This window comes from Halichondria panicea, chromosome 6 (genome assembly GCF_963675165.1).
Source record: "Halichondria panicea chromosome 6, odHalPani1.1, whole genome shotgun sequence".
Lineage (NCBI taxonomy): Eukaryota > Metazoa > Porifera > Demospongiae > Suberitida > Halichondriidae > Halichondria > Halichondria panicea.
Window position 1 is genome coordinate 1413645 of NC_087382.1, and position 17968 is coordinate 1431612.

General features: G+C 39.4%; 4 protein-coding genes across 5 annotated transcripts in view; 2 read left to right on the forward strand and 2 right to left on the reverse strand.

Moving 5' to 3' along the window:
* Positions 1 to 17968, forward strand: part of LOC135337017 (uncharacterized) — a 62565-nt gene that overhangs the window by 37620 nt on the left and 6977 nt on the right. The window contains exon 10 of one of the 2 annotated variants that reach the window (XM_064532913.1): positions 17779 to 17899. The exons of the other annotated variant lie outside the window; for it this stretch is intronic. The gene's annotated coding sequence lies outside the window, so the exon portion shown is untranslated. The remainder of the gene's footprint in view (positions 1 to 17778; positions 17900 to 17968) is intronic. 2 annotated transcript variants of the gene reach the window in all.
* Positions 877 to 4705, forward strand: LOC135336937 (uncharacterized). The gene is made up of 2 exons (XM_064532814.1): positions 877 to 2294; positions 2547 to 4705. Exons 1-2 carry the CDS (start codon positions 887 to 889, stop codon positions 4586 to 4588), a joined length of 3450 nt encoding a protein of 1149 aa, XP_064388884.1. The 5' UTR covers positions 877 to 886; the 3' UTR covers positions 4589 to 4705.
* On the reverse strand, positions 4837 to 6395 carry LOC135336946 (uncharacterized). The gene has a single exon (XM_064532823.1). It carries the CDS (start codon positions 6174 to 6176, stop codon positions 4977 to 4979), a length of 1200 nt encoding a protein of 399 aa, XP_064388893.1. The 5' UTR covers positions 6177 to 6395; the 3' UTR covers positions 4837 to 4976.
* Positions 11041 to 13414, reverse strand: LOC135337181 (uncharacterized). Its single transcript, XM_064533080.1, has one exon. The coding sequence runs from the start codon at positions 13412 to 13414 to the stop codon at positions 11459 to 11461; it is 1956 nt and encodes a 651-aa protein (XP_064389150.1). The 3' UTR covers positions 11041 to 11458.

Consider the following 17968-nt stretch of genomic DNA (forward strand, 5'->3'; position numbering starts at 1 on the left):
AATTTCCAATTCTGTGTAGTCGCAGGTAATTGGCAGTGAATACCACTTGCAAAAATTATAGAATTAACATTAATTTCACAACTTGAGTAGAATTTAATACCAGCAAAAATTTATAATCTAAAACAGTGAAATCGCAAACAAGTGAAAATAATTATGTCACCTTATAGGCATATAGGTCAATTTTTCCCAGTTTGGAGAAAATTGGTTAGAATGAGCATTTTTTGAGAGACAAATCTTAATGTAATGGGAGATAATACAGATGATATTATTATGCTGTGATGTCAATCTTGTTACATAACAGTTCACGTAACAGGTATACTTCCGCATTGACATTGCAGTTGCAAGAACTCTGACCCTGCAAATCCCTGTAGATAATTATACCCTATACCATAATTATGCATGTATACAAAATGTATGTTCAATCAATATTTAGATTTGGGAAGGAAATGAATTGACATTCCAACTCTATATACATGTACTGTGATTAACTGTGAAAAGGTGCATGTGTATATACACACACGTCAATATACTGTACCATTATCAACATGAGTAATTACATAATAGATCACAGCTAATAACAATTAAGGTCGGACAAAATTATGGTACTATAGAGCACACATTTCTCTGGCTCCCCATGCATGCTAACTGGACCATGCAATGGGACATAGAATATGGTCAAGTATTGGGTGAGACCAGACAAACAAGATGTAACCATGCAATCAATAATATTTTGATTTCGGGAATTGACAATTCCTTGCAATAATATACTTTGATTAACCATGAAAAGGTACGTTTATTACATAAACAAATCTACTGTGTACCATAATCAAAAACCTATAAAAGCTATAATTATAGATCAGCAAGATCAGACGTACGAAAGGTAATAATGATCATCATGTCTACTGTAGCACAGTTTTCTTCGCTCATTCTTCTACTCTCTCTGGCTCTGACCTCCCCCGCTAACTGCTGGACCAATGGGACGACAGTCGAGTATTGGGTGAGACCAGACACAATGTCAGAGTGCCCCCACTCCATACCACCACACCAGTGTGTCACTATAACAGATCTGGTGACTAACTCCACAGACACAAGCATCAATGATGGTATGAGTATCAATGTATTCTTCATAGCTGGGACTCATGTTCCAAAAGCGAATGGTTGGATTGTTATCGGAAATCCATATTTAAATCAGGAAGTATCATCAACTTTCACAGCAATTTCAGATGGACAAAACCAACAAAATGCTATAATTGATTGTGAGTCAGGTCACCCAATTAGCTTCGTGTTTCTTCAACTTCTATCTTTAACTTTGAAAAACGTCGAGCTACAAAATTGTGGTTTTAAACTACACTTTAATAATATGACGGATATCTCAACAATTCTGAATGAAACCACATCATCAGTAGTAGTCATGAATGTACCCGAGCTGGTAATTGCTAACACCAATATCACTAGCAGCAGAGGAGCTGGCATGGTCATTATTCTGAATAAATTCGACAAAATTGTCAACATTAACCGTTTAATGCTAAATGAAATGGTCATACACGGTAGAAATCATACTGGAAATAGGTTTGCAGGCAACTTGCACGTAATATTCAGTGCGTCTGAAAAAAACACACTTAAGAAACCCACGATTTTCTCAATAAAAAATTCTATATTTTCGAATGGAATTGGTAGGTGCTCAGATAATGAATTCGTCAACGAGTGCTTTTCTGGTGGAGTAACGATTTCTATGGTAAACTTTCATAATGTACGTGTATTGATAAACAGGTGCAAATTTATGGGCAATAAAGCTCATAATTATGGCGGTGGTATCGGACTGTTTATGGAATATACAGATTTAAGCAATGGTATATATAGTTCGAAACACATTCATATCACCAAGTCAATATTTTCAAGGAATACAGCTGTTGATGAACATGGTGGTGGTTTTGCACTACTTAGAACCAGTAATTATTTTCTCTATCGATATCACAATACTATAATGTTACATGTGAATATATCGGAAACAGTGTTCAGTTATAACTCGGCTGAATTTGGTGGTGCAGCATACACTTCATTTACACTGTTGTCTTTTGACAATTGCACTTTCATAGGCAATGAAGCTATACTTGGAGCAGCTGTCTATTCAGAGTATTCTATCGATCAACAAATCAGTAATTGCACATTCATACACAACACATGCAGGACAAATACAGCTACAACAGATGAAGAGAGATATGAAACTGGTACAATTCATATCCAAAGCAGAATATTTCTGAAAGATGTTGAAATTACCGGCAATGATTGTAGAGGTATTTACCTTTATGAAGCAAACCTAGAACTGTCTGGAACAAGCGTAATTAACGGTAACCATGCTCACCAGTCAGATGGCGGGGCTATCCTGTTTGAATGTTCAATAGATAGTAATATACTGGTAGGATTTGATATACTGTCACTCACTAGCCAGATCAGTATAATCAACAACACAGCAGACGGTTATGGTGGTGGTATTGCAATTCGTAATTGTGATGATAGTAATGAATGTATTTTTAGCCAACCAACAGATAAAATAACAATTAGTATGAAACACAACACAGCGACGAAGGGAGGTGATGCAATTTATGGAGGCCAACTAGAAAACTGTAAATTGTGGGACATTGTTGATATCATGGAGAGAAATACATCATCAGCTGTTTCCTCTCCACCCAACAAAGTGTGTATTTGCTCTGATGACTTCCCACAGAAACACACTTGTTCACACTTCATGCAACTAGACACTTATCCAGGACAGAGGTTCCATACTCCACTAGTGTGTGTCGGGCAGTACAACTATTCCTCCCCTTGCAAAGTACAAGCACATTTAGAGATGACAAGTTTCGCAAACATTGCTGAAGAAACAATCCTTCAAAACATCGCCAAAGAATGCAAGCAACTATACTACTCAATAGAAACTCAACAAACAAACTATACTGAAACACTGAGTCTAACAATAGTCCGGGAAGTACACTCTTATTACGAATGGATCTTTCAAAATATACAAACAGTAATTGAGATTAGAATTAAAGCATGTCCACCTGGTTTTATAACAAACTTCAATGCCAGAAAATGCACCTGTACAGACTATCTAGCATCTAATGGAATCACATGCAACATTAACGATGAGCGACTGCACAAGACATCCTCCATGTGGGTTGGCAACTATTTAGGGGACGTTGTTGTGCATCAAGTCTGTCCATTCGATTACTGTAAGAGCAACTTCACCAAAGTCGATCCTTTCAACCAGCAAGAGCAGTGTGACTTTAATCGCAGTGGTGTACTATGTGGAGCTTGTCGACCTGGGCTCAGTCTAGCCCTGGGTACACCGCAGTGTAAAGAGTGCTCTAATATCAACCTTTTCTTATTGATACTATTTGCACTGGCAGGAGTCGTCTTGGTTGTCCTTTTACTCAAATGTAACCTCACTGTTTCCACGGGAACTATCAATGGTATCATCTTTTACGCCAACATCGTACGATCCACACAAACTGCCTTCTTTCCCTCCAGCACTGATAACAAATTTGTCAGCATTCTCTCTGTCTTTATTGCCTGGTTGAACCTTGACCTGGGCATAGAAACATGTTTTGTGAATGGACTCAACACATACTATCGTACATGGCTACAATTTATCTTTCCTCTGTACATTTGGACAATAGTAGGCCTGCTAATCTTAATCAGCCGCTACTCTATCAAAGTCTCTAAATGGACGGGCTCAAACACAGTATCAGTTCTAGCTACACTCTTCTTGCTATCGTACGCTAAACTATTGAGGACTACTTTCGATACCTTTTCATCGACCACTCTCATCGACGTCAACGGTACGCCCACCACCCTCTGGCTGCTCGATGGCCGCTACACATTCCTCGAGTGGCCGCACAGTTTGCTCTTTGCAGCTGGCCTGTTCATATTATTAGCACACATACTGCCATTCACTATCCTGTTATTAATGGCCCCGATTCTGCAGCGATACACACACTACAAGTTATTACGATGGGTCAACAAGTTAAAGCCTCTACTGGATGCTTATCAAGGTCCTTACGGAATCAAATCTCGCTATTGGACTGGACTACTGCTGCTAGCTAGGCTCGTTATACTAACAGCTGTGTCTTTAAACATATCTGGAAAGCAAGCCATCAATTTGCTAGTGATAAACATAGTACTATCTATTTTAATGATAATACTGATGGCATTCGGAATAGCAATTAAGCTCTATACAAGCAAACTATCAAACTTCCTGGAGCTATTTTTTCTGGCAAATCTTCTGCTACTAACTGCCACATCACTGTTTCTGCAGTCAAACCAAACTGATAAAATCAGCGGACAAAGTATAACAATATGTTGTATGGTGGGTAGTGCATTCGCTATGTGTCTCATCTTAGCCTATCACTGCTACGTTATGTGTCAGAGAATAGAAGCCATCAAGCGGCTAACATCGAGAGTTGTTTCCTCTCTAAAAGGGCCTCAGAATCGAGCACTAACTAACGATGACATCATATGTGGCCCCCCACATAGCACACCCCCCACAGTCACAGAGGTTGATTTGAGGGAACTGCTACTAGAGGATAACTAATCATTGACTAACATTGCATGTACATGCAGAGATAGATAAAACACTTAATTTAGCTAGTGTATTGGCAAAAAATAAGTACCCTCACAATTGTCACACACACAGTGTACTCTCACCTTCTGACACAATAACATGATTTACATATTTTGAGAAATTGCTTTATTTGGGGACACGTATAGATCTATATACATGTGCAGGCTCTTGGGCAAATAGTTATATAATTATAATTGAGAGCTTGACCGTGTGTTATCTTGTGGACATTAATTAGCTACAGTCACAACACAAATCATAATAACAGCTAGCAGAGGATAATTAAAACTAGTAAAACAGCAATGAATATTGTAATCAGCGATTATATCATTCTAATCTAAGTGTGTACCTCAGCTACAGTTTAGACTTTATTATGTATGGGACCAATTTCTGTGCATGTAACAGCAAGACGATGGTTGACTCTTGTAGGGGGAGGGGCTGGTCTGTAGTCCTCTGTGGTGACGGGGGCTAGCTCATCCATGTAGGGTAATATCATCTGGTCTGGCCTCGTGGCTGGTCTGATGATGGGAGGAGTGATGTAACAATCAGGGTCAGCTTCTTCCACGGCTCCATCATGATCAGTGTAAGGTGGGTTCAAGGCATCTCTTTGTTCATAGTCGTCTACTGCTTTGAGTAATTCATCATCATCATTTTCATCGGCTACCAGCTGCTGATACATTTCCCGACCATTGCTAGCTCGTCTGACTACAACATTAGCTCCTAAATTCCTTATGGTGTCTTCTATCTTCAGCCATGTATTAATATTCTTGAGTACGAATTGGTAAAAATGGTAGCAGAGGGTTATTGCAAAGATGACAAAGGATATAGCCATCGAAGTATTGGCTAGGGCTGACTGATTTTTTCTGGTATCTTTGACAAAGGAGGTGCCAAATGCTAGACAAACAATATTGAGTAGATAAAGAGTTTCGAGGGAATCACGGATTTTGTTTTTGTACAAACGATTGTTCAGTAATTTCCAGCTGATCAGTCCAACTGATAGAACACCAGCTGATAGAACAGGGAGAGAAGTGTCCAAAGCCAGAGCAGTTATTATATTATGAGCGATAAAAGAAAATAGGAGCAGTCCCACCCAGTAGCGATGTTTGGGCGTGAATGGAGCATAGTATGCATCCATGAAGCCAATGTACTTCGTGTTCTTAGTCCATTTCATGAGTTTCCATTTTGAGCAGCGAGGAAACCATTGTCCAAAGAAGAGCACCACAGTGAACACTACACCAGAAATGAGGATTATGGCGGCAAAAACAAACCGAGGGACGTGACCGGAAGTGAAATATTGCACATTGCCGTCATACATCCAAACTATATCACTTGTACCATCAGGATAATCCAAGACCCTGTGTTGCAGTGCAGCAATGATAAACCGTAAGAGTTTGGAATAAGAGAGTAGGACGAGTGTGCCTAGGGCAGCAACTGGATTCCTGTTGGAGAGGAGCTTTGCAAAAGAGTCAAAGTACTTGCTCACAATGATTATTAAGAACATCAGAAGAAACAGGTAAGCAGGAAAGACAATCTGAACGAGCACTTTTGCATGAGAGTTCATTCCATCATAAAAGCATGTCTCAATACCCAAGTCAAGATTCACCCACGATATGAAAACTGTCAAAGGGTTATGAAAAGGTATGAAAATAGACTGATTTGCAGCTAATATATTAGTGTAGAAGATCAGCCCATGGATAGTGCCTGTTGCTATGGTAATGTTGAAAACGAGAATGAATACAACTAGTACTATGCCTGCCAGGGCAAACGGAAGTAGCAGTGTTTGAGCAGAGTTCACATCGTGATGTACCTAACACAAGACTCAGTCCTGGTTCACATTCTCCACACAAGACACCACTTCGATTGTAGTCACACTGTTTGTCAGGGTTGCTTAGACTGATGTTGACTGGCTTTAGTACACAATAGTCAAATGTACAGTTACTAACAACATACCCACTTCCGTTAGTGGTATTAGTCACTCCTATCCATATGTTGTTATTGCTTTCCAGCTTTATGGTCCCATTTTCTTCAGAACAGTTTGTTATCTGATATTCTTGTTGCAAGACTGGATCACAGTCACACTTACACTCAATTGAGGACTGAATTGGTTGGAGTCCAATAGAGCAATCACATTTTTGAAAATATATGTTTAGAATTTGTCTTGAAATTCCCAAGTTGTTGCATGGACCCTCAGCATAGAGTTCCACTTGAGCAGAGCTGTCTTGTGAGAATACATTGTACTCTAATTCTGTGCACTGATTGCCAACTTCTTGTTGTGCTTGTCCTTCTTTGAGACGACCAACTCCACTCTCAGTGATAACAAAACTGTGAATTGTGGCATTAATCATTGGATTTCCAGCTTGGTCTACAGCCATAACACTGATTGTGAATGCTTGTCCCTTTCTAACAGAAATGGTTTGCTTGGTGGTGTTACACAACTTCACTCTTACAGCCTTCGAAGCTATCGATGAATAATGCACAGTATTGTTCAAGTACTCAAATCCATTGTCTGATGAAGAAAGTTCGGCTGATACATCCACCGTACACCTGTCCAACAGACCTCCGTAAATATCTGCTCCTGACTGGGAAGCTGTGTTGTTGGTCAAAAAAGTGTTGCAATAATTGATTGACTTATTATTTAAACACTTAACTTCTTCAGATGAAGACGGAATACCTTGGAGCAAATTTAGCACGATCTTAATAAAATTGATATCAAAACCATACAGATTTAGAGTTTGAATGAAGCATTCTGTTTGTGTCAGATCTCCTGCAGTAGTTACATCCTCTCCTCTACACACACCACTCTCAGTACTGTCTGCCACAAATATCCCCCCTCCATATTGAGCCGTGTTATTCTGAATTTCTAGTATGACCAGCGTTTTACCAAGCTCTAGCTCCAAGTCCTGTTTCAGAATATATATCCTGGAGCTTTGCTGTAGATACATTCCACCTCCGTTATTGTTTGCTGAGTTTGACTTGATTTGGACGTGAGCGTGAGAAAAAGCCTTAATGTTTGAAGCGACTGCATAAATACCTCCTCCATTTTGTGCATCATTTCGATCTATAATACTCTCAAACAATACAGCTTTCATGTCACTACATGTACACAGGACAAACTGACGATTAAGTAAACAACCAGTAGTGACCTTCGAATCAAATTCAATTTCGCTTGAGTATGCATAAATCCCACCACCATTGTGTGCTTTGTTATGAGAAATCTCTATTGGATAGTGAACAAAGAGTGTACTCTCTCTCAGAAACACACCTCCTCCAACAGTAGCTATATTGTTAGAAATGACCACTCCTTCTGCATTGATATAGATTTGACTCTGGACTGCTCTGATGGCTCCACCCTGCACACCACGATTGTTACTGAGAGTTGTGGGTCCATTGAACTCCACTCGACTGCTTAGAACATACACAGGGTTTACATTATTGCTAACATTGTTAACTCCCGTAAATGACAAGTTAGAATGCACTACGTAAATGATATTTTCACCCTATAAATTGTCAAATATGCTTGTATTAGTATTTATTAAAGTTGAGATAACAATCGCAATCACTCCATCTTGTTGGGTGGCTCTGTTATTTGTGAGCAGAGAGTCGGAAATGATCACAGTGCCATCAGCAACGAAAAATACTCCACCAATGTCAGCACTGTTATTTTTAAACATGACTTTGGAGACAGATATAGTTCCAGTATGTACCAAAATCGCTCCACCAGAGGGTGCCTTGTTGTTTGTTAGCTTGCTATTGGATATCAGTAACTCTCCATTCAAAACCAAAATCGCTCCACCTGATCTTTCAGCACTGTTGTACGCTAGCTCACTGTCGGAGATTGAGACACTCCCAAACCAGATATTAATTGCTCCACCGTCACGAATAGCACTATTGTTTAGTAGCGCACAGTTGGAAATGAACAAATTAGTTCTGAAGGTGGAAATGGCTCCACCATATTCAGCGATATTATCCATAAAGTTACAGAAACTGATTGAAACATTAACTGCCGAAATACCGCCACCACTATAATAAAAATCACTGGCATAAATCGCTCCACCACTGTAATAAACGCTATTATTTGTAAAGTTGCACCAACTGATAGTCACACTTGAAGAGGCCACTTCCACTACTCCACCATAATTATGTAGTACCAGTATTGGAAGTGAATCTTGAATCATTAATAACAGTTTGCTTTGAGTAAATGTAAACTGCACCACCATTGTTATTAAAGAAATCACTCTTTTCAATGCACACAGTATCAGCTTTAACATACAATGCTCTGTCAGTGCTAGTGTTGTTTACAAAGAGAACTTGTTCAATTTTCACAGTTACCACATGAGTGATCGTGGTGATCCAGAGTGTACAAGATTCCAACTTTAGCAATTTCAAGTCTACCAAAGAGCATTCATCGATATATAATTCTTGAGAAATGTAGCCTGAACTTTTTTTATCACCTGCTCCTGTGAAATTCAAACCTTCAATACTCAATGCACGGATATTAGATAAATACACTGCTCTACCAGTTGTGTTGGCATTGATAGTGGCATTTTGGCCAGCAATAATCACCTCTCTGAAATTACAAATGTAAAGCATTTCACTTAATAAATGATCACCAGACAGAAAGCTCAAGGTGAGTTTGTCTCCACCAGACAACAGGTCTGTTTGAACAAGCTGCTCGAGAGTGAAACAAGTTCCATTTTGGTAGTCATTACACGAGTCAGTTGAATCCACTGACACAATATGATAGTGCTCACTCCTGGTAACAGTAGCTAGGGTCAGTAGCAGCACCACCCAGGTGCAGTGCATGTTCTCTCCGATACTATAAGATTACAAGCTAATCCGGCAGTGTCAGAATAGTGCTATTGCTTCTTCTATATGTGACAGGCTCTGGGAAAACCAGACTATTGGAGTAGACTAAAATTTTGGTGATTAATGTACCAAATGATAGAGCAGAGCATCGCCTACATAATGATATGCTTAGTGTTCACATACATAATTTCATACCCGAGTTATGCGCGTTAGAAACCTAAAGCCGTAAAATGTAGTATCGAGAAAAACTCCTCTCAAAGATTGCTCAATTAGGAAAAATAAGGTAATAGCGAAAGTTTGGACAAAGCGTTTCGATGGAAAGAGTTGGATTTAGAGCATCATATTTTATAGAGAGGTAGTAGAAGGACTGTAGATACTTATACACCAATAACATTCATTTTATTTGAGATTTTATACTGTAGGCATAAAATTAGCTGTAGCTCAATACTAAATTCTGCTCCAATAGTCTGGTTTTCCCAGAGCCTGTCACATATACTGTATATCATCTATAGAGTGGAATAAGATAGCGGTCACCAGCAATTGATATTATGAGGCTCAAATTCTTATCAGTCATTACACTTAGTTTGCACAGTGATAACTTACCTAATCGATTTCCCTTTTCAGCTTACAAGATCCAAACACAGTCTCACATGCACGTGTGAATACAGTAGTGGAGTATAGAGGTAGGACTATATATTAGGCCAAAGGGTATAGTATCACTGCATGCAGTAGAGCTGTCATCAGATACAAGTCCAAAGCACACACAAAAAATTCCTAATAGGATTACATGTATAGAGATGTTGTTATAGTTCAGACAACCCAATTAGTAGCTGCTTCCCAAGGGAGAAGTGCATGTATACAGTGTAATACGTTTACATGCTTTAGCCTTTTACGTATACATACATACATCTACGAGCTGTGTGTTTAAGCACTCCCATGCATATTTCTCTACAATCTGACATATTTCCTTACAATCTGCCATATTTCCCTACAATCTGCTATATTTCCCTACAATCTGCCATATTTCAGTGCTTCCTTGCAGACGGTATTGTCATTGATTGTTCTGTCTTTAGTGCAATAAATGTGCGCATGTTCAAAGTGCTATTATATAGCATTATATATCACAAAATCACTTCAAAATAAAGCGATAATATAAACTGTGCGACAGTTCAAGATATTGATTAATAAATGTGATTACACTCAACCATGTCAACTAACAGTATGCATAAAGCAGACACTGTAAATACTGAATACATATTCAAATTCAACATTAACTTTAGGTTCCCCTCATGAAATGGCCAGTAACTTCGTCAGCAGTATGATGCTTCCATTGAACATAAAATTAATGTTTGAATTAGGAATAGAGTAACCATGGCAATACCAACTCATATTGTTTACCTTTTGGTGGCTCTGCCAATGTACCCTTTGATCCCTCCATTTCTCACAAAATGTTTTGAATGTGGAGTGAATATTGATGCAAGGACAAAACTAATTGCCTGCATGAAACAAAAAAGAGTTTTCATCACCTCTTTTTGTTATTAATATGTACAAGAGTCTATTATTATTCCTAGGAATTTGCCCATTCTTGTCAACTGATACTTGCCATTTAATAGCTGGTAAAAGCGATGTTTGCAATGTCTCCTTGAGTTGTTGTGTGGTTGGTCTTTGTGAGGGAGAGGAGACACAGTGCACGAACTCAACATTACTTTACCAACTTATCTGAATTTGAACAAGGGAAATAGCTTGCCAAAGACAGTGGAACAGAAGCTCTCATACACTATATATATATACACAAAGGGTGCCGCTAGGAGCAGGCCGCCAGGCTAGAGCACATAAGCAGTACAAAAGAATAACAGGACTTGTACAATTAAACAGTACAACACAGGAGTACATGAGGAAATGACTAATTAAATGATTTTCTAGCTGGCAAAAAGAAACTAGCTGAATATAGTCTACAAAAGTCAGTGTGCATGCATGCAATGAGGAGGGCTCAAAAAACGAAACCAAGCTTAAGTATTAGGAGATAATTATACAATGTTACTCTTTCACGACATCGATGACAGTGTGCGTAACTTTGGGTGCATTGTCTTGAGGAGGGGGAGGGGCTGGTCTGTAGTCCTCCATAGTGAGGGGGGCTAGCACGTCCAGGGCAGGCTCTCTCAGCTGTTCCGGCCTTGTGGCTGGTCGGATGATGGGAGGAGTGATGTAACGATCAGGATCAGCTTCTTCCATGACTCCATTAGTGTACGGATCATATTTGTCCACGTTTGTCCAGGTTTCTTCGTGGTTTTTCTTCTCCAGTTCCAGTTTGCGAACTCGTGGAATCATTTTTCTCAGTCTGAGTGCATTTTGCTGCCTCTGCAGAACAGGAACTTTCTTCAGTATGTACTCGTAAAAGTGGTAGCAAACTATCACCACAAACAAAATAAAAGTCACTGCCATTGAAATGTTGGATATTATGTCTTGATTCCCATTGATGTTTCCTATGTAGAGGGTGCCATATGCTAGAATTGCAAGATTGAGGAAAAAGAGTGTTTCCAGTAAATCATTGAATCGTATTTTGTACACTGCATAATTCTGCAATTTGAAAATATTAAGCCCAACACTTATAGATCCAGCTGATAGTACGGGGAGAGAAGTGTCCAAAGCCAAAGCAGTTATTAGATTATGAGCGATCAAAGAAAATAGGAGCAGTCCCACCCAGTAGCGATGCTTGGGAGTGAATGGAGCATGGTATGCATCCATGAAACCATTGTAGTATGTGTTCTTAGTCCATATCATGAGTTTCCGTTTTGAACAGCGAGGAAACCATTGTCCAAAGAAGAGCAGTACAGTGAACAATATACCAGAGATGAGGATTATGGCGGCAAAAACAAACCGAGGGATGTGACCGAGAGTGAAATATTGCACATTGCCGTCATACAACCAAACTATATCACTTGAATTGTTGGGAAATTCCAACACCTCGGTTGCACCATCAGGATAATCCAAGACCCTGTATTGCAATGCAGCAATGATAAACTGCAAGAGTTTGGAATAAGAGAGTAGGACGAGTGTGCCTAGGGCAGCAACTGGGTTCCTGTTGGAGAGGAGCTTTGCAAATGAGTCAAAGTACTTGCTCAAAATGATTATTAAGAACATCAAAAGAAACATGTAAGCAGGAAAGACAATCTGAAGGAGCACTTTTGCATGAGAGTTCATTCCATCATAAAAGCATGTCTCAATACCCAAGTCAAGATTCACCCACGATATGAAAACTGTCAAAGGGTTATGAAAAGGTATGAAAATAGACTGATTTGCAGCTAATATATTAGTGTAGAAGATCAGCCCATGGATAGTGCCTGTTGCTATGGTAATGTTGAAAAGGAGAATGAATACAACTAGTACTATGCCTGCCAGGGCAAACGGGAGTAGCAGGAGAAGGTAAGAGTTTGAACAGAGTTCACATCTTGAAGTACCTAACACAAGACTGAGCCCTGGTTCACATTCTCCACACAAGACACCACTTCGATTGTAGGCACATTGTTCGTCAGGGTTGCTTAGACTGATGTTGACTGGCTTTAGTACACAATAGTCAAATGTACAGTTACTAACAATATACCCACTTCCGTTAGTGGTATTAGTCACTCCTATCCATATGTTGTTATTGCTTTCCAGCTTTATGGTCCCATTTTCTTCAGAACAGTTTGTTATCTGCTGCAACAAGACTGGATCACAGTCACACTTGCACTCAATTGAGGACATAATTGGTTGGAGTCCAATAGGGCAATCACACTTTTGAAAAGATATGTTTAGAATTTGTTTTGAAATTCCCAAATTGTTGCATGGACCCTCAGCATAGAGTTCCACTTGAGCAGAGCTGTCTTGTGAGAATACATTGTACTCTAATTCTGTGCACTGATTGCCAACTTCCTGTTGTGCTTGTCCTTCTTTGAGACGATCAACTCTACGGCTCTCAGTGATAACAGAACTGTGAATTATGGCATTATTCATTGGATTTCCAGCTTGGTCTACAGCCATAACACTGATTGTGAATGTTGTCCTTTTCTAACAGAAATGGTCTGTTTGGTGGTGTTACACAACTTCACTCTGACAGCCTTCGAAGCTATCGATGAATAATGCACAGTATTGTTCAAGTACTCAAATCCGTTGTCTGATGAAGAGAGTTCGGCTGATACATCCACCGTACACCTGTCAAACAGACCTCCGTAAATATCTGCTCCTGACTTGAAAGCTGTGTTGTTAGTCAAAAAAGTGTTGCGATGATTAATTGATGTATTGTTCAAACACTTAAGTACTTCTTCATATGAAGACTGGGAAGTTTGCACTAAAGGTATCAAAGTCTTAACAAAATTGATATCAAAACCATAGAGATCTTGAGTTTGAATGAAGCATTCTGTTTGTGTCAGATCTCCTGCAGTAGTTACATCCTCTCCTCTACACACACCACTCTCAGTACTGTCTGCCACAAATATCCCCCCTCCATACTGAGCCGTGTTATTGTGGATTTCCAGTATGACCAGCGTTTTACCAAGCTCTAGCTCCGAGTCCTGTTTCAAAATATATATCTTGGAACTTTGTTGTAGATACACTCCACTCCGCTATTGTTTGCCGAGTTTATTTTGATTTGGACGTAAGCGTGAGAAAAAGCCTTAATGTTTAAAGCGACTGCATAAATACCTCCTCCATTTTGAGCATCATTTCGATCTATAATACTCACAAACAGTACAGTCTCCATGTCACTACATGTACACGGGACAAAGTTATCATTAAATAAACAACCAGTAGTGACCTTCGAATCAAATTCAATTTCGCTTGAGTATGCATAAATCCCACCACCATTGTGTGCTGTGTTGTGAGAAATCTCTATTGGATAGTGAACAAAGAGTGTACCCTCTCTCAGAAACACACCTCCTCCAACAGTAGCAGTATTGTTAGAAATGACCACTCCTTCTGCATTGATATAGATTTGACTCTGGACTGCTCTGATGGCTCCACCCTGCACACCACGATTGTTACTGAGAGTTGTGGGTCCATTGAACTCCACTCGACTGCTTAGAGCATACACAGGGTTTACATTATTGCTAACATTGTTAACTCCCGTAAATGACAAGTTAGAATGCACTACGTAAAGGATATTTTCACCATCTAAATTGTCAAATATGCTTGTATTAGTAATTATCAAAGTTGAGATAACAACCGTAATCACTCCATTATGCTGAGTAGCTCTGTTGTTTGTGACCACAGAGTCGGAAATGATCACAGTGCCATCAGCAACAAAAAACACTCCACCAAAGTCAGCACTGTTATTTTTAAACATGATTTTGGAGACGGATATAGTTCCAGTATATACCAAAATCGCTCCACCAAGACTAGTTTCTCCATTATCAACTACAGCTTCATTATCTGTTATATTACAGCTCAAGATAGATGCATCACCCGCGAAAAGTCCAATCGCTCCACCAGAGGTAGCCTTGTTGTTTGTTAGCTTGCTATCGGATATCAGTAACTCTCCAGTAAAAACCGAAATCGCTCCATCTGATCTACCAGCACTGTTGTACGCTAGCTCACTGTCGGAGATTGAGACACTCCCTCCCTGGATATTAATTGCTCCACCGTCAAGAATAGCATTATTGTTTAGTAGGGCACAGTTGGAAATGAACAAACTACTTTCGGAGGTGGAAATTGCTCCAGCACTTTCAGCAATATTATTTGTAAAGTTGCATAAACTGATAGTCACACTTGCAGAGTCCACTTCCACTGCTCCACCAAATCCAAATATAGCAGTGTTAGAATTAAACCTTGAATTTTTAATAACAGTTTGATTTGATATAATATTATGAATTGCTCCACCACCATCATGAATAGCACTATTGCTCAGTAGTGTACAATTGGAAATGAACAAACCACTTCCAAAGGTGAAAATTGCTCCACCTGCTTTTTCAGCACTGTTGTACGCTAGCTCACTGTCGGAGATTGAGACACTCCCTCCCCGCCTATAAATTGCTCCACCGTCAAGAATAGCACTATTGTTTAGTAGCGCACAGTTGGAAATAAACAAACTACTTCCAAAGGTGATAATTGCTCCACCAAAATTTAATTGAGCAATATTATTTGTAAAGTTGCACCAACTGATAGTCACACTTACAGAGTCCACTTCCACTGCTCCACCATATGCAGCAGTATTGGAATCGAATCTTGAATCATTAATAACAGTTTGATTTGATTCAATGTTCACTGCACCACCATCGTTACTGAAGAAGTCGCTCTTTTCAATGTGCACATTATCAGCTTCAACAGTCAATGCTCTGTCAGTGCTAGTGTTGTTCACAAAGAGAACTCGTTCAATCGTTACAGTTACTGTATGAGCGATCTCGAGTGTGCAAGCTTCCAACTTTAGCAATTTCAAGCCTACCAAATAGCATTGAGAAATGTACATATAGCCTGAACTACTTTCATCACCTGCTCCAGTGAAATGCAAACCTTCGATACTCAATGCACTGATATTAGATAACAGCACTCTACCAGTTTTGATAGTGGCATTTTGGCCAGCAATAGTCACCTCTCTGAAATTACAAATGTAAAGCATTTCACTTAATAAATGATCTCCAGGTAGAAAGCTCAAGGTGAGATTGTCTCCACCAGACAACAGGGCTGTTTGAACAAGCTGCTCGAGAGTGAAATAAGTTCCATTTTTGTAGTCATGACAAGAGTCAGCTGAATCCACTGGCACAATGTGATAGTGCTCACTCCTGGTAACAGTAGCTAGGGTCAGTAGCAGCACCAACCAGCTGGTGTGCATGTTCTCTCCGATACTATAAAATTACAAGTATATTTAAATACAATTAATGCAGTATCAGTATACTAGCTGCTATTGCTACTTCTACTTTGTACTTAAAGCGTGTATACTGTAAAGCATCTACAGAGGTAGAACATGTGGAATAAGCTAATTAATGGTCACCAGAGCAGGGCCGTAAGAAAAATTTTTAGGTGGGGGGGCAGAAAAAAGAAATGGACCCTCCCGCCAGAGGCGAACTTTTTACATGTATATGTTCTCAGAGATAAACAGGAGAAACATATCGAGCTTCGTAAGAAAAAGGTCTTAGTTAGTCCTACCTTCTTCAATTCTGTTCGTTTATCTATGATTATATCGAGCTGTGTTGCACCATGTAGCACAGCTAGTCTGTCAGCCAGCCTTTGTCACAAACATTACTTTGTTTTTATATCACAATTACGTTACAGGCTGTAAAGTCATAATAATAATATAATAATAATAATCACGAAATCGTAGATCTACTGTTACTATTATAAACGGGTACTAATTTTAGCGAATTTTAGCGAACATGAAGACACCAAGCAAGCTAGCCCTTTTTTTCATCTGTATCTGGCTCCAAACTTTCCATTCAACCTTAAAACTCATACTTGTACTCTTTTGAATAATTATTGTGGTAATGAATTTGTTACAAATCCGCCAAAATTAGTACGTACCCTAAAAAAAGAAAAAAATCTGAAAACGCTAAAATTCCTACCCGTCTATAATAGTAATATTAAGGTAGCATACTTACCTATTACTGTATATACCTTTTAATTCCAGACCAACAGACACAAGGACACAGTGCACAGATTGATACAGCAGTATAGCCAGAGACTGAGTATATATAGCTATAGATCTATAAGAAAGCTGTATCTAGTGTTATACTGCATGGTCAGATAATTGTGAACAGAGTTGTCCCTGTACATGTATTATAGAAAATGTTGGATATTACCAAAAATCCCTAACTACTATATATAGGAAAACATCACAATGTCGTAATAATGTTTCTTATACTGAAACACTTGTATATAGTACACATGCACCAGCAAATCAAACAGAAGAGCTATGAATACAGTATCTATTAGCCCATAACCATGACATTGTATATACACCTTCAAAGGAGGGGCAGACCAGATGGTGGGATTCTATTATAAGTGTGAAACCATACCCGTGTGCACGAGGGTAGCTATATAGGAGTATGGCATGGAATAAAACTCTGCAATATTGCATGAAAATGGGAGAGATGGATATCCTAATTATATATACTCTGCATGGTCAGCAAGACAGTTCTCACAATTTTCATTATTTTGTTTTAACCCCGGCCTCCCCCCTCCATGCATGCACCCACACCTCACTCACACTCACACCGACACACACTCACACCCATGCACACTCACACGCACACACACACACACACACCACACACACCTCACTCACACTCACACCGACACCGACACACACACATGCACACTCACTCACCTCACACCTCCCACCCACACTCACACTCGCACACACACACACACACCACACACACACACCACAGAACACACGACTGGTCCTGGTCACCATTGACTAGTACTAGAGCTCCTCTCCCTCACAAAGACTAACTACACAACAACTCAAGGAGACACTGCAAACATCGCAGCCATTTATAGCTATAAAATGTAAGCTAATACTAATCTGAGACCTGAAACTATAATAGTTTATACAGACATAGAACAATACACGAAAGA

What these genes read in the sequence shown, in the direction of transcription:
- LOC135336937 (XM_064532814.1), top strand. Translation starts at nt 887, where the DNA reads ATGATCATCATGTCTACTGTAGCACAGTTTTCTTCGCTCATTCTTCTA. An exon ending in TACCGGCAATGATTGTAGAG is followed by an intron (nt 2,295 to 2,546) that starts GTATTTACCTTT and finishes GCCAACCAACAG; the next exon opens with ATAAAATAACAATTAGTATG.
- LOC135336946 (XM_064532823.1), bottom strand. Translation starts at nt 6,176, where the DNA reads ATGAACTCTCATGCAAAAGTGCTCGTTCAGATTGTCTTTCCTGCTTAC.
- LOC135337181 (XM_064533080.1), bottom strand. Translation starts at nt 13,414, where the DNA reads ATGAATAATGCCATAATTCACAGTTCTGTTATCACTGAGAGCCGTAGA.